The sequence below is a fragment of the Cherax quadricarinatus genome, chromosome 44 (genome assembly GCF_038502225.1).
Source record: "Cherax quadricarinatus isolate ZL_2023a chromosome 44, ASM3850222v1, whole genome shotgun sequence".
NCBI lineage: Eukaryota > Metazoa > Arthropoda > Malacostraca > Decapoda > Parastacidae > Cherax > Cherax quadricarinatus.
Genome location: NC_091335.1, coordinates 15901325 through 15924743, shown reverse-complemented (window position 1 = coordinate 15924743; position 23419 = coordinate 15901325). Strand labels below are relative to the sequence as shown.

The following is a 23419-nucleotide window of genomic DNA, read 5'->3' as shown; positions in this document are numbered from 1 at the left end:
CATATAAATCTATAGGGGAAGGAAGGAGGGGTAGGGGTCGTCCTCGAAAGGGTTGGAAAGAGGGGGTAAAGGAGGTTTTGTGGGCGAGGGGCTTGGATTTCCAGCAAGCGTGCATGAGCATGTTAGATAGGAGTGAATGGAGACGAATGATACTTGGGACCTGACGATCTGTTGGAGTGTGAGCAGGGTAATATTTAGTGAAGGGATTCAGGGAAACCGGTTATTTTCATATAGTCGGACTTGAGTCCTGGAAATGGGAAGTACAATGCCTGCACTTTAAAGGAGGGGTTTGGGATATTGGCAGTTTGGAGGGATATGTTGTGTATCTTTATATGTATATGCTTCTAAACTGTTGTATTCTGAGCACCTCTGCAAAAGCAGTGATAATGTGTGAGTGTGCTGAAAGTGTTGAATGATGATGAATGTATTTTCTTTTTGGGGATTTTCTTTCTTTTTTTGGGTCACCCTGCCTCGGTGGGAGATGGCCGACTTGTTGAAAAAAAAAAAAAAAATCACTTCTTCCATACTCCTCCTCTCCAATTTGATATCCAATTTTTCTTTATCTAAATCATTTGATACCCTCATCACCTTACTCTTTTCTATATTCACTTTCAACTTTCTACCTTTACACACTCTCCCAAACTCGTCAACTAACCTTTGCAATTTTTCTTTAGAATCTCCCATAAGCACAATATCATCAGCAAAAAGTAACTGTGTCAATTCCCATTTTGTGTTTGATTCCTAATAATTTAATCCCACCCCTCTAACAAACACCCTAGCATTTACTTCTTTTACAACCCCATCTATAAATATATTAAACAACCATTGTGACATCATTACACATCCCTGTCTAAGACCTACTTTTACCGGGAAGTAGTCTCCCTCTCTTCTACACACCCTAACCTGAGCCTCAGTATCCTCTTAAAAACTTTTTACAGCATTTAGTAACTTACTACCTATTCCATATACAGTGGAACCTCAAATATCGAACTTTTTTCGGTCCAGAAGGCTGTTCGAGTGCCTTTACCGAATGAATTTATTCCCATCAGGAATAATGTAAATTAGATTAGTCCATTTCAGACCCTCAAAAATACACTTATAAAAGCACTTACAAAAATACACTTACATAATTGGTTGTGTTGGGAGCAGTTCGATTTTTGAGGTTCCACTGTACAGTGGACCCCCGCATAACGATGGCATCACATAGCGATTATTTCGCATACCGCTTACTTTAATCGCAAAATTTTTGCCGCGCATACCGATTAAAAACCCGCTCACTGATTTTCGTCCGAGACGCGTCCAATGTGCGCCCTCACCCAGCCTCACATGTGCCGCCCGTGCCATTGTTTACCAAGCAGCCTCCGCGCTAACATCCAAGCATACACTCGGAATATTTCGTATTATTACAGTGTTTTCGGTGGTGTTTCTGGAAAATAAGTGACCATGGGCCCCAAGAAAGCTTCTAGTGCCAACCGTACACCAATAAGGGTAAGGATACCCATTGAAATGAAGAAAGAGATCATTGATAAGTATGAAAGTGGAGTGCGTATTGCCGACCTAGTCAAGTTGTACAAGAAACCCCAATCAACCATCGCTACTATTGTGGGCACCAAAAAGACAATCAAGGAAGCTGTTGTTGCCAAAGGTTTAACTGTGTTTTCGAAACAAAGATCGCAAGTGATGGAAGATGTTGAGAGACTCTTATTGGTGTGGATAAATGAAAAACAGCTAGCAGGAGATAGCGTCTCTCAAGCGATCATATGTGAAAAGGCTAGGAAGTTGCATGACGATTTAATTAAAAAAATGCCTGCAACTAGTGATGATGTGAGTGAATTTAAGGCCAGCAAAGGTTGGTTTGAGAGATTTAAGAAGCGTAGTGGCATCCATAGTGTGATAAGGCATGGTGAGGCTGCCAGTTCGGACCACAAAGCGGCTGAAAAATATGTGCAGGAATTCAAGGAGTACATAGAAACTGAAGGACTGAAACCTGAACAAGTGTTTAATTGTGATGAAACAGGCCTGTTCTGGAAGAAAATGCCAAGCAGGACCTACATTACTCAGGAGGAAAAGGCACTCCCAGGACATAAGCCTATGAAAGACAGGCTTACTTTGTTGATGTGTGCCAATGCTACTGGTGATTGCAAAGTGAAGCCTTTATTAGTGTATCACTCTGAAACTCCCAGAGCGTTCAGGCAAAAGAATGTCCTCAAGGATAATTTGTGTGTGCTGTGGAGGGCAAACAGTAAGGCATGGGTCACTAGGGAATTTTTCTATAACTGGTTACACCATGCATTTGCCCCCAATGTGAAAGATTACCTAACTGAAAAGAAATTACACCTTAAGTGCCTCCTGGTGTTAGACAATGCCCCTGGTCATCCTACAGACGTGGCAGAGCGACTTTATGGGGACATGAGCTTCATTAAGGTGAAGTTTTTGCCTCCTAATACCACTCCTCTCCTGCAGCCCATGGAAAAGCAGGTTATTTCCAACTTCAAGAAACTGTACACAAAAGCTCTGTTTGAAAGGTGCTTTGTAATGACCTCAGAAACTCAACTGACCCTAAGAGAGTTTTGGAGAGATCACTTTAATATCCTCAATTGTGTAAACCTTATAGGTAAGGCTTGGGAGGGAGTGACTAAGAAGACCTTGAACTCTGCTTGGAAGAAACTGTGGCCAGAATGTGTTGACAAAAGGGGTTTTTGAAGGGTTTGAGGCTAACCCTGAGAGGATTATGCCAGTTGAGGAATCCATTGTGGCATTGGGAAAGTCCTTGGGGTTGGAGGTTAGTGGGGAGGATGTGGAAGAGTTGGTGGAGGAGGACAATGAAGAACTAACCACTGATGAGCTGATAGATCAACTTCAAGAGCAAGAGGCCAGACCTGGGGAAACTGGTTCAGAGGAGGGGAGAGAGAAATTGAAGAAGTTGCCTACTACAAAGATAAAGGAAATCTGTGCAAAGTGGCTTGAAGTGCAAACCTTCATGGATGAAAATCACCCTCACACAGCTATTGCAAGCCGTGCTGGTGATTATTACACTGACAATGTTGTGAAACACTTTAGGCAAGTCATAAAGGAACGAGAGGTACAGGCCACTATGGACAGATATCTTGTGCGAAAGAAGTCCAGTGACTCTGAAGCTGGCCCTAGTGGCATTAAAAGAAGAAGGGAAGTAACCCCAGAAAAGGACTTACTACCTCAAGTCCTAATGGAAGGGGATTCCCCTTCTAAACAGTAAGAAGATAATGCTCTCCCCCTCCTCCCATCCCATCAATCATCACCAGATCTTCAATAAAAGTAAGTGTCATGTAAGTGTGCATGCCTTTTTCAGTTTGTGTGTATTAAAATTAATATTTCATGTGGTAAAAAAATTTTTTCATACTTTTGGGTGTCTTGCACGGATTAATTTTATTTCCATTATTTCTTATGGGGAAAATTAATTCACATAACGATTATTTCGCATAACAATTACCCCTCTTGCACGGATTAAAATCGTTAACCGGGGGTCCACTGTACTTGCAACTTCTGCAACATTGCTCCCCTATCCACTATCATATGCCTTTTCTAAATCCATAAATGCAATGAAAACTTCCCTACCCTTATCTAAATACTGTTCATATATATGCTTCAATGTAAACACTTGATATACACATCCCCTACCAACTCTAAAACCTCCTTGCTCATCTGCAATCCTACATTTTGTCTTACCTCTAATTCTTTCAATAATAACCCTACCGTACACTTTTCCTGGTATACTCACTAAACTAATTCCTCTATAATTTTTACAATCTCTTTTGTCCCTCTTCCCTTTATATAAAGGAACTATACATGCTCTCTGCCGATCCCTAGGTACCTTCCCCTCCTTCATACATTAATTAAACAAAAATACCAACCACTCTAACACTACATCGGCCCTGCTTTTAACATTTCTGTCATGATCCCATCAGTTTCAGCTGCTTTACCCTCTTTCATTCTACGTAATGCCTCACGACCTCCCCACACTCACATCCTGCTCTTCTACTCCTAAAAGATGGTATACCTCCTGGCCAATGCATGAAATTATCCTCCCCTTTCTTCCCGACATTTAAATTTCCTCAAAATATTCCCTCGCATCTACCCAATACCTCCATCTCCCATCTACTAACCCCCCTACTGTTTTATGACAAATCCATTAATCCCTAGGCTTTCTTTAAACCCGTTTAACTCACTCCAAATTTTTCTTATTTTCATTAAAATTTCTTGACAGTGCTCTCCCCCTCTATCATCTGCTCTCCTTTGCACTCTCTCACCCCTCTTCACCTTTCTTTTCTCCATATACTCTGATCTTCTTATAACCCTTCTGCTTTGTAAAACCTCTCATAGCTACCTTTTCTCTTTGATCCACCCTTTACTTCATCATTCCACCAATTGCTCCTCTTTCCTCCTGCACCCACCCCCCTATAACCACAAACTTTTGCCCCATTCTAATACTGCATTTTTAAAACTATTCCCAACCCCTTTTTAAACCCCCCCACACCATACTTACAGCCCCCCTTTTGCCAATAGTTGTTTATATCTCCCCCAACTTCCTCCCCTTATTTTTTAAAATTTTCACCTCTCTCTTACATGTTGTTCCATTTTCTTTTGTCCCATCACCTCTTACTCTAACTGTTTACCAAATAATGACCCCATATGGGGGCCTCTATAAACATGTAATCCTGAGCCTCCATCAACCTTTACCCAAATACAATCAAAAAACACTTTCATTATTTTTTCATATTTTGATATTTATTTATCCTTTTTTTCAAAAATATACATTACTTATTCCCAAACCCTTTCTACAAAGCTCAAAAAAAGGTCCCTTTTTCATTTACCCTTGGCACCCCAAATTTCCTACTACCCTCCACAACATTTTCCAATTTTAACATTGAAACCCCCCAACCACAAGTACTCTCCATTGGGTTTCAAAACTCCCCTTTCCTAACTTTCCCCAAAATCTCTCTCACTTCACATCCCTTTTTCCAGGTGCATATACTGTTTTTAAACCCACTTTTCACACCCAACCTTTTTTTTCCCCAAATAACCTTGAATTAATCAATACCCCCTTTTTCCTGCCATAGCTTATCCTTCAACATTAGCATTTTTCTTAGCTCTAACTCTTTAAACCCCCCCAAAAAACCCATTTATTTTCCCCCCACTAAATTCTCCCCCCCTTTTTTATTTTTTTCTTTTAAAAGGGGACATCCAGCTTCTTCTCATTCATAACATCCACAATCATCTCTTATCATTCACAACATCCATGCACATTCAGACCCCCATTTTTGACAATTTTCTTCTTCTTAGTCTTCTTAGTAATTATTACGGGAAAAAGGGGGTTATTCATTGCCCCCGTTTTTTTAGTTGACTTTACAAAAAAGCTTAAGGGAAAAATTCTTTTCCCCCTTCCCCGGATATAAAAAAGGGAAAAAATAAGAACAAGACAAATTTAAAATAAAATCAAAAAACTCAGATGGGGTGTATAAATAAACGGTACAATGTGTGTGACCTAATTAGAAAAAAAAGAGTACTTAATCTTGCAAATTTTTGAGACAGAAAAGAACAGAATCCTACCATCTGTAAAAAAATTAAGGTCTTTTTTCACCACTTGGGGACATGTACCTCCCTGGGTGGTTGCACACCAACCCACTACTATTAGTTCTTGTTCTTGTTTTTTTTATCTTACCTCCATGGGGAAGTGGGAAAGAATTTTCCTCAGTGCCATCGTATATGAGGAACTAAAAACCAGAAAAGGCTTTTTCCCCCCTTTTCCTGTATAAATTTTAAAAAAGGAAATTTTTTTTTCTTTTGGGAACCTTTCCCGTGGGATATGGCTGGTTTGTTGGAAATTATTTTTTGTAAATTTTGGAGGTTAGACAGCAACCATTCCAAAGGGACTACTGTCCCCGGAGTGTAAAAAGGGAAACCTGTATTTGTTTTACATGATGGGGGATTTTGTCTTTTGTCTCATACACATGCAAGATTTCAGGCGTCTTGCTACTTCTACTTACATTTAGGGTTTTCCCATCTGAACTATATAAACCCGACCCTGGCTTTTTCTAGTTCTTCTTTTTGTTTTTTCCCCTTATCTCCAGGGGGGGTGGCAAATTCTTCCTCCGTAAGCCATTTTGTTGAAAAGGGGATAAAAGCCAGGGGCAAGGAAACCCCTTCTCCCAAAAATTTCTAAATTTAAAAAAAAGGGAAAATTTGTTTTTCTTTTTTCCACCCTGCCTTGGGGGGATGCAGGTTTTTTTGAAAGAAAAGGAAAAAAATGAAGATTTCAGGATGCTTCTCTTCTACTTCATTTGGTACATCCATGCCCTTTAAAGTTTTTGTATATACACTCATCTGGTTTTTTTTGATTTTACTATGTTCTTGTTCTTTTTTTCCTTTTTAAACCATGGGGGAAAGGGGAAAAAGAATCTTTCCCCCGTGAGCCATGCGTGTTGTAAAGTCAACTCAAATGCCAAGAGAAATGGGCTAGTAACCCTTTCCCATACAGCCTACTAAAAAGAAAAATAAGAAAACCGTCAAAGTGGGATGTTTGAATGTGCATGGTTGTACTACGAATGATAAGAAAGAGATGATTGTGATGGTATGAAAAGGTTGGTGGGAGGTAAAGGAGGTTTTGGGCAAGGGGCTTGGACTTCCAGCAAGCATGTTAGATAGGAGTGAATGGAGACGAATGGTTTCTGGGACGTGACTAACTGTTGGAGTGTGAGCAGGGTAATATTTTGTGAAGCGATTCAGGAAACTAGTTAGCCAGACTTGAGTCCTGGAAATGGAAAGTACAGTGGACCTCGGTTAACGATTTTAACTGCAAGAGGGGTAATTGTTATGCTAAATAATCGTTATGCGAATGAATTTTTCCCATAAGAAATAATGGAAATAAAATTAATCCTGCAAGACACCCAAAAGTATGAAAAAAATTTTACCACATGAAATATACATTTTCCACACACAAAGAGAAGGATACATGCACAATAGTAGAGTAGTAATGCACAGTATATATTGTGCATGTACTAGTCTACTAAATGAAGAATAAATGACACTTACCTTATTGAAGATGCAGCAATGACTGATGAGACACTGTGTCCTGGGAGTGCCTTTTCCTCCTGAGTACTGTAGGTCCTGTTTGGCATTTTCTTCCAGAACAGGCCTTATCACACTGTGTATGCATACGATTCTTAAATCTCCTCAAACCAACCTTTGCTGGCTTTAAATTCACTAATATGAGCACTAGTTCCAGGCATTTTTCCCTGTTCACCTGGGTGTTAGTCGACTTGTGTGGGTTGCATCCTGGGAGACAAGATTAAGGACCCCAATGGAAATAAGTTAGACAGTCTTCAATGACACTGACTTTTGGGTTATCCTGGTGGCAAATCTCTGGGGTTAATTGTTTCTTGGTATTCTCATAAGCCACACCAACAACGTTACAGCAGCAGCAGCTGACAGTGCAGCAGCAGCAGCAGCTGTACCACCAATAGTAGCGATGGTTGATTGGGGTTATTATACAACCTGGCCAGCTCGGAGACATGCACTCCACTTTCATACTTATCAATGATCTTTTCTTCATCTCTATTGTAATTCTCACCCTTATTGCTGTAGGGTTGGCACTAGAAGCTTTCTTGGGCCCATGGTCACTTATTTTCCAGAAAAAGCACCAAAACACTGTAATAATGAAATATTCCGATTGTATGCTTGGATGTTACCGCGGAGGCTGGCTGGTAAACAATGCCACCGGCGGAACATGGAGCGTGGCTCAGGCCGCACATTGACGCCGCCTCGGACGAAATCGTAAGCGGGTTTTTAGCGTATGTGAGGCAAAATTTTTGCAATTAAAGTAAGCGGTATGCGAAATAATCGCTATGTGATGCCATCATATGGGGTCCACTGTACAGTGCTTGCACTTTAAAGGAGGGGTTTAGGATATTGGCAGTTTGGAGGGATATCTAAACTGTTGTATCTGAGTGCCTCTGCCAAGAACAGTGATTATGTATGAGTGATGGTGAAAGTGTTGAATGATGATAAAGTTTTTCTTTCTTTTGGTCACCCTGCTTCGGGAGGAGACGGCTGACATGTTGAAAAAAAAATTATTTCTGTTGCATTTGTATTCTTAAGCAGTAAAAACAACATATCACACCAATGTACTACAATTACAAACAAAATACACAAAATTTATTTCTTTGCAAGATTACATTGATATTATGAAGTTACAATAATGAGTTGCAGTGCAAAGAGAGCAACCATCATGCCTAGGCATTATGGGCAGACTTAATTTAATGGCTTACAGACTCTTAATACTGAAGAAATTTATCATAGTTTGCTTAAGTTGTACTTCTTCATTTTTATTTATAGTTGACAGTAATTTTACTTTAATTACAATAGTTTCAATAATAAACATTGAATTTATATTATGAAAATATAACATTGTGAGTTGCTGAAAGTAGTTTACCGTATGAGAATGCTACAATTGGGTAAGTAGGTGGTTTTTGAGAAGAGCCTTAAATTGGTGTTTAGACCTGGTTACTTTAGTATTTACTGGGAATGAATTCAAATTTTGGGGCCCTTTGTGCATAGAGTTTTACACAGTGAGATATGGACATAGGGTACATCAAAAAAAGATCTGTGTCTCGTGTTGTGGTCGGCATCCTGTTAAGGTTGGTAGGAGAAGTTTGAGGGAGGTTTATGTTTGAGTGTAGTGTTTTGTATGTAGTAGGCACATGAATAAGTATGGATGTTCTTAACGGTGAGGAGTTTTAGACTTTTGAATATTGGTGGCGATGCTGTTGGGAGTGGGAATTTGTTATCATTCTGACTGTAGCCTTTGCTGGGTTATTAGTGGTCTTAGATGATTTAATGCTGTTGATCCCATGCACAAATTTCATATGTGGGTAGATGAGTGAATGATACAGTGCAAGGAGAGCTGATTGTGGAACACAGTACATATTCACTCTTTATTTTGTAGGATCTGAGGTCTAAAAAAGTTGTTTGGCCTTTGGGGCTCTTAGAAACATGACCCTATTTTCCTCACAAGTTCTTCCCTTCTATAACACAGATTTATTTAACACGGCATTTTCAGGAATGTAATTACCTTGTAATATGAGTTTAACCCTTTGACTGTCGCGGTCGTATATGTACGTCATAGGAGATACCGTGTTTGACGTATCTATACGCATAAATTCTAGCGGCTTCAAATCAAGCAGGAGAAAGCTGGTAGGCCCACATGTGAGAGAATGGGTCTCCATGGTCAGTGTGCACCATATAAAAAAAATCGGGGAGCCAGTGGTGCATTGTGGGAATACCATTTCAGTCGTCCTTTTTCAGCATGTCTAGCGGTAAGAAATATGTGACTTCCCTGCAAATCTGGGACTCTTCTCTTCCCAAGTGATGCTCTAACACAGATGGAAGTGTCAATGAAGATCAATTTCATGATTTCGAGGAGTTTGAGACCAAAAGCAATGGAGGAGGAGGAGGAGGAGGAGAAGAGGAGGAGGAGGAAGAGGAGGAGGAAGAAGAGGAGGAGGAAGAAGAGGAGGAGGAAGAAGAGGAGGAGGAAGAAGGAGGAAGGAGGAAGGAGGAAGGAAGGAGGGAGGAGGAGGAAGGAGGGAGGAGGAGGAAGGAGGGAGGAGGAAGAAGGAGGGAGGAGGAAGAAGGAGGGAGGAGGAAGAAGGAGGGAGGAGGTGGGAGGGAGGAGGAGGAAGGAGGGAGGGAGGAAGAAGGAGGGAGGAGGAAGAAGGAGGGAGGAGGTGGGAGGGAGGAGGAGGAGGAAGAAGAAGAAGAAGAAGAAGAATAAGAAGAAGAATAAGAAGAATAAGAAGAAGAATAAGAATAATAATAATACCTAATACCTAATAATAATAATATGTAATAATATGTTCCCTTGAGGCATGAAAACAGTTCACCCCATGACAGTGACAAGATAAGGGGAGATAACATCTGATAAGAGCTGACCTTTGATGAGCGTAAATGAGGGTGGAGGGAGGGGGGCAGCTGTCCATCTGTCAAGAGCAAGGAGGAGGAGGAGGAGGGAGGAGGAGGGAGGAGGAGGAGGAGGAGGAGAGGAGGAGGAGGAGGAGGAGGAGGAGGAGAAGAAGGAGGAGGAGGAGGAGAAGGAGGAGAAGGAGGAGGAGGAGGAGGAGGAGGAGGAGGAGAAGGAGGAGGAGGAGAAGGAGGAGGAGGAGGAGGAGGAGGAGGAGGAGGAGAAGATGACGACGAACAAACATTTGTCTGTCTGTCTATTTGTCTGTCTGCCAAACTCCCTGTCTATCCGTCTAGCTCTGTCTCAGAGAGAGCCACAAGACTGTGTCATCATCACGTTTACTCACATCTTCAAGCAGAGTATAGCACTTTGTCTGGATTTTTTGGGTTATCCTAGGTAATTTACACTATGTATAGTTGTATTTATGTGTACCTGTGAGACAGAGATAGACAGAGAGAGAGAAAGAGAGACAGATTGAAAGAGATAGAATGAGGGAGAAAGATAATTAGATAGAATGGAGGGGGAAGCAGCATCCGACCCCATTGTTTTGACAGGCGGTAGGGGGAGTGACTAATGAGACAATATGTCATTTTGACAGCTGCCGACTCCTGACTCAAAACAATTATAAGCCACACACTCGCACACAAGACAAGCTTGCTGAAGGGTGATAATAGCAGTTTTATGAAAGTATCTAGTGACTATATATGTGTATATATATTATAGAAACCAGAAGCAAGAAGGGAAGGCAGGAATGAAGGAAGGACTAGATGAAAGGAAGGAAAAAAGTAATGAAGGACAGATGAAGGAATGTAGGAAGAGAGGTGGAATGCCCTCCAGGTAGCCTCCAGGTAGGAAAGGAATGAAGGAAATTAGGAAGGAATGATGACACACGACCATTTACCTAGGATAACTACATAACACAACTGCCTGCTAATACTTTGAAGAAAACTGCTCAGACGAGGTGTTTTGTCTTTGCACATAAAAAAAAAATTCAACAAAAATGCACACACACTGATTTTATGTGTGAGAGTGTAAAACACCATTGTGTATGACACCATGTTTTATGTGTGAGAGTGTAAAACACCACTGTGTATGACACCATGTTTTATGTGTGAGGAGTGTAAAACACCACTGTGTATGACACCATGTTTTATGTGTGAGAGTGTAAAACACCACTGTGTATGACACCATGTTTTATGTGTGAGAGTGTAAAACACCACTGTGTATGACACCATGTTTTATGTGTGAGAGTGTAAAACACCACTGTGTATGACACCATGTTTTATGTGTGAGAGTGTAAAACACCACTGTGTATGACACCATGAGGAGTGTAAAACACCACTGTGTATGACACCATGTTTTATGTGTGAGGAGTGTAAAACACCACTGTGTATGACACCATGTTTTATGTGTGAGGAGTGTAAAACACCACTGTGTATGACACCATGTTTTATGTGTGAGGAGTGTAAAACACCACTGTGTATGACACCATGTTTTATGTGTGAGGAGTGTAAAACACCACTGTGTATGACACCATGTTTTATGTGTGAGAGTGTAAAACACCACTGTGTATGACACCATGTTTTATGTGTGAGAGTGTATGTGTGTGAGAGTGTAAAACACCACTGTGTATGACACCATGTTTTATGTGTGAGAGTGTAAAACACCACTGTGTATGACACCATGTTTTATGTGTGAGAGTGTAAAACACCATGTGACACCATGTTTTATGTGTAAGAGTGTAAAACACCACTGTGTATGACACCATGTTTTATGTGTGAGAGTGTAAAACACCACTGTGTATGACACCATGTTTTATGTGTGAGAGTGTAAAACACCACTGTGTATGACACCATGTTTTATGTGTAAGAGTGTAAAACACCACTGTGTATGACACCATGTTTTATGTGTAAGAGTGTAAAACACCACTGTGTATGACACCATGTTTCACAGAGTTCCACAAGCTGCAGAACTTCTAGGAGTATGTTCAGTGACTGTATATTGGTATATATATTATAGAACAATAGTAATAAACAATTTTTTGTATTGTTTGTTTTTGTAAACAAGTTTTGTAAACAATATATTGATAATTATGTTTGTGTGCTTATTGTGTTGTATACAACGAGTGTATATATGTACATTGCACCTTACTTTGGTCTCACAGGCCACATAAGTTATGTGAAAAAATAAAATAGTGAAAAAAACAACAAACCTTCAAATACAAGTAAACTAAAGTTTACCGGGTGAGCGGCAGTCGCCGCTGTTGCCATACGCGGCTCATTTTCTGCAAACTTCATGCCTCTATATCTCGGTAAGTACTGATGGGAAATTTTTTTTTGGGGGGACTAAAACAATCAGAAAAATAATCTAAACATTTTCATAAGAAAAAATAATTTTTCTTTTTTCGAATATTTTGCGACACCAGGAGACACTTCAGGATTGGGCCCATCGACAGTCAAAGGGTTAATGGAGGTTACCTGGAAACAATTTTGAGAGTCACCATTCTTCAACAGATTTATAGATAGGGTTATGAAAAAAAATGTTAGGGTGTTGTGCAGAGGTACGGGATTAAAATATATTGGATCTGATCCAAAGCGGGAGGTGTCATAATTGCCATTTGCTGATGACAGTTCTTTTGGGAGATTCTGAAGAGAAGTTCCATAGGTGGAGGAATTTGGGAGGGTATGTAAAAGAAGGAAATTGAATGTGAACAATGAAAAGAACAAGGCGATGAGAGTAACAAAAAAAAAAATGTCTAGGTAATGACAGATTCAATATCAGATTGGAGGGAGAGAGTATGGGGGAAGTGAATGTATTTAGATATAAGAGAGTAGACATTACACATGTTAGTAAATGAGTCTATGAAAGCTAATTGATACATAGAACAGATGAAGAGAAAAAGGAAGGTGGTGTGCTGAGGCATCTGTGGACAGAAGGAAGCTTTTGTATAGAAACAAAAAGGGAAATGTACCAGAGTGAAGTGATACCAACTCTTTTATAAAGGTGTGAGGCATGGCCTTTCAACATTTTAGTGAGAAGGAGGCTGGAGGCAGTGGAAATGTCACATCTGAGTGCAATGTGTGGTGTGAATGTTAAGCAGAGAAATTGGAATGCAAAATATTACTTTTTATATTAAAACATCTGTAGCTTGTAGTCTTTCTTTTACTCACACTGCTAATCCTGCATCTTTCTTACCCTCTCTGTCTCTTTTCCACGAACTAAGTTTCCTTAAATGCTACCTCATTCGGACTTTTTTTTTTTAACACGTTGGCCGTTTCCCACTGAGGCAGGGTGACCCAAAAAGAAAGAAAAAAAAACTTTCACCATCATTAAACACTTTCATCATCATTCATACATAATCACTGTCTTTGCAGAGGAGCTCAGATACAAAAGTTTAGATGTCCCTCCAAACAGCCAATATCCCAAACCCATCCTTTAAAATGCATTGTACTTTCCACCTCCAGGACTCAAGTTTGGCTAACCGGTTTTCCTGAATCCTTTCACAAAATATTACCCAGCTCACACTCCAACACCTCATCAGGTCCCAAAATCCATTCATCTCCATTCACTCCTATTTAACATGCTCACGCACACTTCCTGAAAATCCAAGCCCCTCATCCACAAAACCTCCATTACCCCCTCCCTCCAACCTTTCCTTGGCCGACCTCTACCTGCCTTCCCCCCGCTACAGATTTATACACTCTCAAACTCATTCTATTTTGTTTCATCCTCCCCTATTTTGTTCCATCCTCCCCTATTTTGTTCCATCTTCCCCATATGTCTGAACCACTTCAACAACCCCTCCTCAGCCCTCTGGATAATAGTTTTGGTAATCCCACACCTCCTCCTAATTTCCAAATTACAAATTCTCTGCATTATATTCAAACCACACTGCCCTCAGACACGACATTGCCACTACCTCTAGCCTTCTCCTTGTTGCAACATTCAGCACCCATGCTTCACACCCATATAAGAGCGTTGGTATAACTATACTCTCATATATTCCCCTCTTTGCTTCCATGGACAAAGTTTTTTTGTCTCCACAAACTCCTAAGTGCACCACTTGCCTTTTTCCCCTCGTCATTTCTGATTCACCTCATCTTTCATAGACCCATCTGCTGACACGTCCACTCCTAGCTATCTGAATGCATTCACTTCCTCATACTCTCTCCCTCCAATCTGATATCCAATCTTTTGTTATCTCATCACCTTACTCTTTCTAATATTCACTTTTAATTTTCTTCTTTTACATAACCTACCAAATTCATCCACCAACCTCTGCAACTTCTCTTCAGAATCTCCCAAAAGCACAGTGTCATCAGTAAAGAGCAACTGTGACAACTTCCACTTTGTGTTGTTAGATTATTTACTTATTTATTTAATGTCTTTGCAAACAGTACATCGAGATTGTGTATATACAATAGTGGGTTGCAATACAAAGAGAGCCTCTATTATGCCTTGGCATTATGGACCAACTTAACATTATTGGCTTACATTCTACTTAATACTAAGGAGTAGTATATCATAGTTGTACAGTAGGAAAGTAATTATTTCATAGTTGTACAGTAGAATATTAATTATAAATGAATCAAAATTTGTATTATACAAAGATGTACGTATTTATATTCTAAAATGCTTCTGTGAAAAACAATGATTCAATTATATTCCTGTCAACAATGGATAAAAGGTTCAATGTGATTGTTTCAGTTATGATGTGGGAGTACATAGTTGAGTAAATGTATACTGTGTATATAGCATTTAGTCTAGGGTGATTAAGTGGCTTTTGAGAAGAGTCTTCAATTGATTTTCAGACTGGGTTACTTAACATCTTCTGGTAATGAATTCCATATTTTGGGGCCCTTTATGTGCATAGAGTTTTTACACAGTGTGATATGGACACGAGGTATATCAAAAAGAGATCTGTGTCTTGTGTTGTGGTCATGTGTCCTGTTTAGGTTGGTGAGGAAAAGTTTGCGTGTATTGTTCTGTGTATGTAGTAGGCACATGAATAAGTATGGATGTTCTTAATGGTAAGCAGATTCAGACTTTTGAAAATTGGTAGAGTATGCTGGCAGGAGTGGGAATTTGTTATCATTCCTACTGCTGCCTTTTGCTGGGTTATTAGGGGTTTTAGGTGATTGGATGTTGTTGATCCCCATGCACAAATTCCATATGTAAGATTATCTTTTAACTCCACACCTCTTGCCAACACCTGAGCATTCACTTCTCTTACAACCCCATTTGTAAATATATTGAACAACCATGGTGACATCACACATCCTTGTCTAAGGTCTACTTTTACTGGGAAATAATCTCCCTCTCTCCTACACACTCTAACCTGAGCCTCACTATCCTCGTAAAAACTTTTCATCACTTTCAATAGCCTACCTTTTATTCCATACATTTGCAACATCTGCCACATGCCCCCCTATTCACCCTGTCATATGCCTTTTCCAAATCCATAAATGCCACAAAAACCTCTAAGATAATGATCTGATATATCCGTTGCCCCTCTATAAACATGTATAGTGGACCCTCGGTTATCAGCCATAATCCGTTCCAGAAGGAAGGCTGAAAACCGAAATGGCTGAAAACCAAATTAATGGTATTTCCCACGAGAATTAACCCTTTGACTGCTTTGGTCGCATATATACGTCTTGTGAGCCAATGTGTTTGACATCTATATACTACTCAAAAACTCTAGCGGCTTCAAATAAAAAAAATCCTGCAGCACACAGTGCATAATGAGAAAAAAAAACTCCGACCATGTTTTTGGATTAAAACGCCAACTTTGAGATGTATTCTTGTTTTCTTGGTCTCATTTGATAGACTGGAAAACATTTTATAAAAATAAAAGTAATTCTGATTGGTTTTATTATGAAAAGGATCTTGAAATGGAGCTCAAAGTGGCAGAAATGTTTGATCTTTGCCGATGTTCAAGAGTAAATAAATGACGTCATTGTCCAATAAATGTCCAACTAGCCATTCTTATATGCAGTCATGAATGGGTTGACATTATTTATGCAATTATTACAATACTGCAGTAGTCTGCATAACAGTAAATCTTCTATTTTTTGTTTGAATAAAAATTAAAATTAGAAAGCAAGAGTATTATAACAGGGGCCTGGAGATGTGACTGATGAATAGAGAAAATGTTATTTTAGTGGCAGGAATGTCTGCATTGTTCATTCTGGACCCTATTTTTAAATTGGCATTTTTTTTAATTTGTGTGAAATTGGCCAAATTGCCAATTTCTGATCACTTTGTTAGGTAGTTGAAATCGGTAAATGGGCAGTATCTTGTACTCAATCAACAGAACAAGTGAAGTTTTAAAGAAATAGCTATGAGTTTGGTGGACTGGAACAATGGAATTGGCCAAAAATAGAGCTCAAAGTGGGCAAAATCGCTGATGCGTAAATGTCGCCGAGGTCGCTAACTTCGTGAGAGCATAATTCCGTAAGTTTTCAATCAATTTTCATACTTTTGGTGTCATTATAATCGGGAAAAGATTCTCTATCATTTCATAAGATTTTTTTTTTTCAAATATTTTGCAACACCAGGAGACAAATCAGGATTTGGGGTTGCGACAATCAAAGGGTTAATGGAAATACAATTAATCCGTTCCAGATAAAAATATTCACAAAAATATATTTTTTTAACAATTATATAAATATTACATACCTTTATTGAAGACTAATGCTGGCTTCTGGAAGATAGGGAGGAGGAATGAGGGAGGGCTTAGTGTTTGGAAAGAGAATCCCCCTCCACAAGGACTTCGGGTACCAAGTCCTTATCCGGGGTTGCTTCCCTTCTTAGTCTTTTAATGCCACTAGGACCAGCTACACTTCCTGTATGCTTGCTACACTTCCTGCATGTTTGCTACACTTCCTGCATGCTTGCTACACTTCCTGCATGCCTTCTACACTCCCTGCATCCTTGCTACACTCCCTGCATGCCTGCTACGCCTCCTGCATGTCTGCTACACTTTCTGCATGTCTGTTAAACTCCCTGCATGCTTGCTACACTTCCTGCATGGCTGCTATACTTCCTGCATGTCTGCTACACTTCCTGCATGCCTGTTACACTCCCTGCATGCTTGCTACACTTCCTGCATGCCTGCTACACTTCCTGTATTCTTGCTACACTTCCTGCATGTCTGCTACACTCCCTGCATGCCTGTTACACTCCCAGCATGCTTGCTACACTTTCTGCATGCCTGTTACACTTCCTGCATGCCTGCTACACTTCCTGCATGTCTGCTACACTCCCAGCATGCCTGCTACACTCCCAGCATGCCTGTTACACTCACTGCATGCCTGCTACACTCACTGCATGCCTGCTACACTCCTTGCATGCCTGCTACACTCCCTGCATGCCTGCTACATTTCATATTTAAATTCTATGGCATTTCTCACTTTCTTTACCACAGGAAATTTCTTTGGAGCCATGGTTACTTATTTCAGTTTCACTGCAAAAATAACACAAAACTACAATGGGAAAAAAGCAAAATGTTTGGATGTATGAGCAGTAGCTTCCTCAGCCACTGAGAGACACAGCCAAACTGACACGCAAGCGGCCCCAGCCGGTGGACGGATGCGTCCCAAACGGCCGATTACCAAATTAATGGCCGATAACCAGGCGCTGAAAAACTGGCTGATCACCAAGTTGGCCGATAACAGAAGTGGCCAATAACCAGGGGACCACTGTACATCCTGAAGCCTACCCATCAACCTTTTATCTACCAATACATAACCTAACAAGCTACTGTACTTTCATTACGTGCTATATCATATCTCATATACTTATTTATCCTCTTTTTCATAAAATATGTATTACTTATTACCAAACCTCTTTCTACACATAGTTCAATTAAAGGCTCCCATTTTCATTTACCCCTGGCATCCCAAATTTACCCACTACTCCCTCTACAACATTTTTACCCACTTTAGCATTGAGATCCCCAATCACAAGTACTCTCTCACTTGGTTCAAAACTCTCCATGCACTCACTCAACATTTCCCAAAATTTTTCTCTCTCTCCTCTACACTTCTCTCTTCTCCAGGTGCAAAATTTTATTTTTAAAGATTTTATACAGTTGATCCCAAAACCTGTCACCGTTATTTTGTGTTTTAAACTGGGTTGTTTTTCTTGCCATTTGTGACTAAGAATTAGCTAAAATAGACTGCACCTTGCCAAAATTGCCTTGCATATATTTTTATGTACCACTGACTAATTTATGTATTACCAGGGTTAAACTGTATATCTTCACTTCCAGGTCCACTTCAGTATTTTTGGATCTGTAGGTTACATAAAGTTTGCTTGAAGGTTACTTAAAAGGTTTCCTGAAGGTTACTCTGGAGACTTTTCCAGAGATTACAGCCCCCCATGACCCAGCTTGAGACTAGGCTTCTCTGTTGACACTCTGATCATCCTATCAGCTCTCAATATGTTGGTCAACAGAGAATGAAATTTATGTAGGCTTACCGCATCTTTACATATCGGACATTGTTTCTTGATACACTCAGCATCTCCTCCAAGGATGCACTCACACTCTTCACACTCTGTTGTCTCAAATACTGACCCAGGTTCATATCTATAAAATAAGAATGTATTAACATACACAGGAGAACATTTCAAAGGAGGGAGGAAAGACTAGAAAATAATCTGGGGGTGACTGGTTTTTTCTGTTACAGTGGAACCCCGGATTTTGTACTTAATCCGTTCCAGAAGGTTGTTCTAAATCTGAAAAATGCAAAAACCAAAGTAATATTTCCCATAAGAAATAATGCAAATACAATTAACCCTTTGACTGTCACAGGCCCCTTTCTGAAACTGTCATTCTATGTCACAAAATTTTTGAAAGAAAAAAAAAATTATTTTTTCTTGTGAAATGATAAGAGAATATTTTCCCAATGGTAATGACACCAAAAGTATGAAATTTGGTCAAAAACTCACGGAATTATGCTCCCGCGGAGTTAGCGGTCTCGGAAACACATACGCATTGGCGATTTTGCCGAACTTGAGCCCTGTTCTTGGCCAATTCCATGGTTCCAGTTGACCAAACTCATAGCTATTTCTTTAGAACTCCATTTTTTCTATCAGTTGAGTACAAGAAACCGCCCATTTACCGATTCGAACTACCCAATAAAGTGGTCAGAAATTGGCAATTTGGCCAATTTCATGCAAATTAAAAAAGATGCCAATTTCAAAATAGAGTCCAGAATAAACAATGTAGACATTCTTGGCACTAAAATAACATATCCTCTGTTCATTAGTCACGTCTCTAGGCCCCTCTTATATTACTACTGCTTTCTATTTTTATTTTTTATTCATACAAAAAATACAAAATTTACTGTTATGCAGACTAATGCAGTATTGTAAAAATGGTATAAATAATATCAGTGCACTAGTGAAAGAATATTATACTCCCTAGTTGACGTGTATTGGACGTGTGGTGTGATTCGCTTACTCCTGAACATTGATAAAAATCAAACATTTCCGCTACTTTGAGCTCAATTTCAAGGTCGTTTTCATCGTGAAACTAATCAAAATCATCTCTATTTCTGTAATATATTTTCCATTTTATCACCTGAGACCATGAAAACGAGAATACAATGATAAATACCATACGAAAATACACCTCAAATTCGGTGTTTTAATAAAAGTCGTTTTTTTTCTCTCATTATGCACTGCATGCTGCAGGATTTTTTTATGTGGTGCACACTGACCACACAGACCCATTCTCTCACATGTGGGCCTACCAGCTTTCTCCTGCTTGATTTGAAGCCGCTAGAATTTGTGTGTATTAATATGTCCGAAGCACTGGCTCGTAAGTCGTATATATACGACCAAAACAGTCAAAGGGTTAATCTGTTCCAGACACCCAAAAATATTCACAAAAAATTAATTTTTTAAAGAATAATTATAGTTTTACATACAGAAAACAATGGTAAATAAATATAAACATTACATACCTTTATTGAAGATTCTTGCTGGCATACTGAAGAAGGTGAGGAGGGGAGAGGGAGTTGAGGTTACTGTTTGGAAGGGGAATCCCCCTCCATAACGACTTTAGGTATCAAAACCCTCTCTGGGGTTACTTCCTTGCTTTGTCTTTTACTGGCACTAGGACCAGCTTGAGAGTCACTGGACCCCTGTCACACAAAAAACTGTCCAGAGAGCTCTGTTTCTGGCATCTCTTAAGATTTGCCTGAAGTGGGACAAGGTTTTGTCACTGAACATGTTGCAGATATGGCTTGTTTCAGCTTGGTTAGGGTGATATTTTTCAACAAAAGTTTGCAACTCATTCCACTTTGCACACACGTCCTTAATCACTGAAGAAGGCACTTTCTCCCCTCTCTCTTCCTCCTCCGCTGAAGCAGTTTCCTCAGCTGCAGTCTGTTGCTGTTCCAGTTGAAGGTCTTGCAGCTCTTCAGTGGTTAGCTCTTCCTTGTAGTCCTCCACCAACTCTTCCACATCCTGATCCACACCAACAACAACTTCTCCACATCCTTGGTTATTTGTGATCTCTGTTTTGTTAGCACATTTACCCCTGTCACAACTTTAGCTTCCTTGATTTCTACTTTCTTTCCCAGGATTGGAAAGATTGTTGATTTCAACTTCCATACATCCTAGCAAGCTCAGCTAAATGTACGCCACTTTCGTATTTTTCTACTATCTCTTTCTTTCATTCTATCGTATTTCTCAATTTCTTTACCAAAGGGCTGGCAATAGGAACTTTCTTTGGGCCCATGGTGGCTTATTTCTCAGTCACAATCAATAAGCAAGCACAAAAATTGCAAAATGTTTCTGATGAATGCTCACTCAACCAGTGACAGAGCCAGATTGAAGCGGTGTCCCGGAGGGTGGATGTGTCTGATACATACGATTCCCGGGACAAGGTCTGAAATTCGAAGCAAAATTTTGCACAAAAAAAGTGTCTGAAATCCAAAAAGTCTGATATCCAGTGCGTGCAAAATCTGGGGTTCCACTGGATTTCCATTTTTATGGTCCGTCTTGATCCAACCCATCCTTCAGTTTTTTTACCATTCAGGAGAAAATAAATGTTTTACATTGCCTAATGTAAGCTGCCTGTTTTTTTTACAATGCCAATGAAAATGAAAATGAAAATGTTTATTTCCTTGTAAAGCTTATCAATGTATGGTTTACATATTACAAAATATTAATTACAAAGAAACCGACTAGTCAATTAATTATATGTAAATATAGGTTGCTACATGTTAACCTAACCAAACCTAAATGAAAATAACAAATATTAAATTTCTATAGTTTGTTCTATTAGGCAGAAGTTAATGAGCAGCACTAAGAAGGAAACTGCATACTCTAAAGTGAAGAACAGGTTGCTTTGTTAATAACCAACCTTAGTCAGTTCTTAACCAAGCAACCTGTTAACCAAGACAAAAATATGGTTTTCTAACTGGTATTGTTTCTTAACTTTTTGGTTTGGATTGTACATCATCATGTTTTAGTTCCAGAAGGAAATCTTGATGATGCTGACTGAATTTTCACTGAGGCATTGTTAACTCTGCGCAGTGCACTAAAATAAGAAGATTTCTAGATTTTCCTATTGCCTGTAGAGGATTTCATGAATTCTGCAATTATTATAAACAACTGCTAACTCAAAACATAACAAAATATTAAACTATGCATAGAAAAAATGAAATATTTTTTAGAGCTTCTGACTCACCTGATACTGTTTTTGAAGCATGGGCACAATTGTTGTGGCACACAAGACTCCCCATTAAAGTACTCTTCATAAGAACACTCAAGGCAGCTTTCATAATACTCCTCTGGGAGACCCGGGCAAGCAGAACAATTACTGGGTGGTAGAGGTGTAGTCGTCTCCATGATTGATGGCACAGTGGTTACCTTGGCTGATCATGGGTAAATATACTATCATAACTTCTCAGATCATACTTATTCTTCATATAAGATTTTAATAAAGTTAACCACTATTATCTTGTCTAGTTTTAAGTAGATATTATGTACTAGGATTAGTCTCCCCAAAATGCCCCAGCATGATAGTGGCTTTCTTTGTACTTAGCAAACTAAAGTTGTAATTACACATTGTAACCTTTACAAAGAAATAAATCTTTGTCTTTACTTTTATACAGTACTGAACTGAAGCTTCACAGTCACATGACTAAAATCAGCTGATTTATACTATTCATCTATACTGGCTGTGACTCCATTCAAACTTTTATTGATAAATTCATGATTAATGTAATTACATGGCGAACACTATCTCTCCCCACGCTGGAAAGCATGTGAGCGCCTACAGAATCTTTGATGCACACAAGTACTTTGTTTGAGGCTGAGTAAGAGTCAGTGGCAAGTACCTGGGATTGGTAGAAAAATACATGTACATGTATGGCAAAAAGCTGATTTTTATTAAATATGACATTTTACTGACAAGAGACTTTATCAAGTACAATCCTTAATAGAGCCTCTTGAAGATGAAATATCATATTTAATAAAATACAGTAGAACCCTGTACCCATGGATCCCATTTCCATTGTTTCAGTTATCCATGGTTTAATGTAGCCTGAAAATAATCCTTAATTTTGATTAATAATGACCCCAAAGTGCAAAATTAGTGATGCTTCTTAAGATAAGCTGTGAAGTGCTTCCCATCAGTAAAAAAGTGCTAAGTCTGTACATAATTTGTCAATTATGCTTTATCACAGGTATGTATGTAAATGAAAAACGACTTATATATAGGGTTCGCTACTATCTATGGTAGGTCTTGGAATATATTCCTGTGGATACAAGGCACTACTGTATCTGTTTTTGCTATATCTGCTTTTCTTGCAGCACCTGTCACAACATTACCTCACAAAGACTGTTAAAGAAAGTGGCAGATCACGGCATTGGGGATAAAGTGCTCTCATGGATCGAGTCATGGCTCGCAGACAGGAAGCAGAGAGTGTCCATAAATGGGGTTAAATCTGAGTGGGGATGTGTAACAAGTGGCATTCCACAGGGAACGCCACTTGGGACCGTTGTTGTTTATAATTTAAATCAATGATCTTGATGAGAGAATTACAAGTGATATGAGCAAATTCGCTGATGACACAAAGATAGGTAGGATAACTGATTCAAACGTAGATATCAGGGAACTTCAGGAGGATTTAGACAAACTTAATACCTGGTAAGAAAAGTGGCAGATGCAGTTCAATGTAGATAAATGCAAGATTCTGAAGCTCAGGAGTGTCCATAACTTATAAGTTAAATAATGTAGAACTTAGCCATACAGACTGCGAAAAGGACTTGGGGGTTATGATAAGCAGTAACCTTAAACCAAGACAGCAATGCCTACGCGTACGTAATAAGGCAAACAGATTACTGGGATTTATATCAAGAAGTGTAAGCAACAGTAGTTCAGAGGTTATATTACAGCTTTAT

The 23419-nt window shown here is 39.4% G+C and overlaps 1 protein-coding gene across 1 annotated transcript in view; it reads right to left on the bottom strand.

Moving 5' to 3' along the window:
• The window catches only part of LOC128697360 (hemocytin), a 444623-nt gene that overhangs the window by 180626 nt on the left and 240578 nt on the right, over window positions 1–23419 (bottom strand). The window contains exons 61-62 of the mRNA XM_070093851.1: window positions 21702–21888; window positions 18479–18587 (exon numbers count right to left, since the gene is read on the bottom strand). Of these exons, the coding sequence (XP_069949952.1) occupies window positions 18479–18587; window positions 21702–21888 (296 nt within the window). The remainder of the gene's footprint in view (window positions 1–18478; window positions 18588–21701; window positions 21889–23419) is intronic.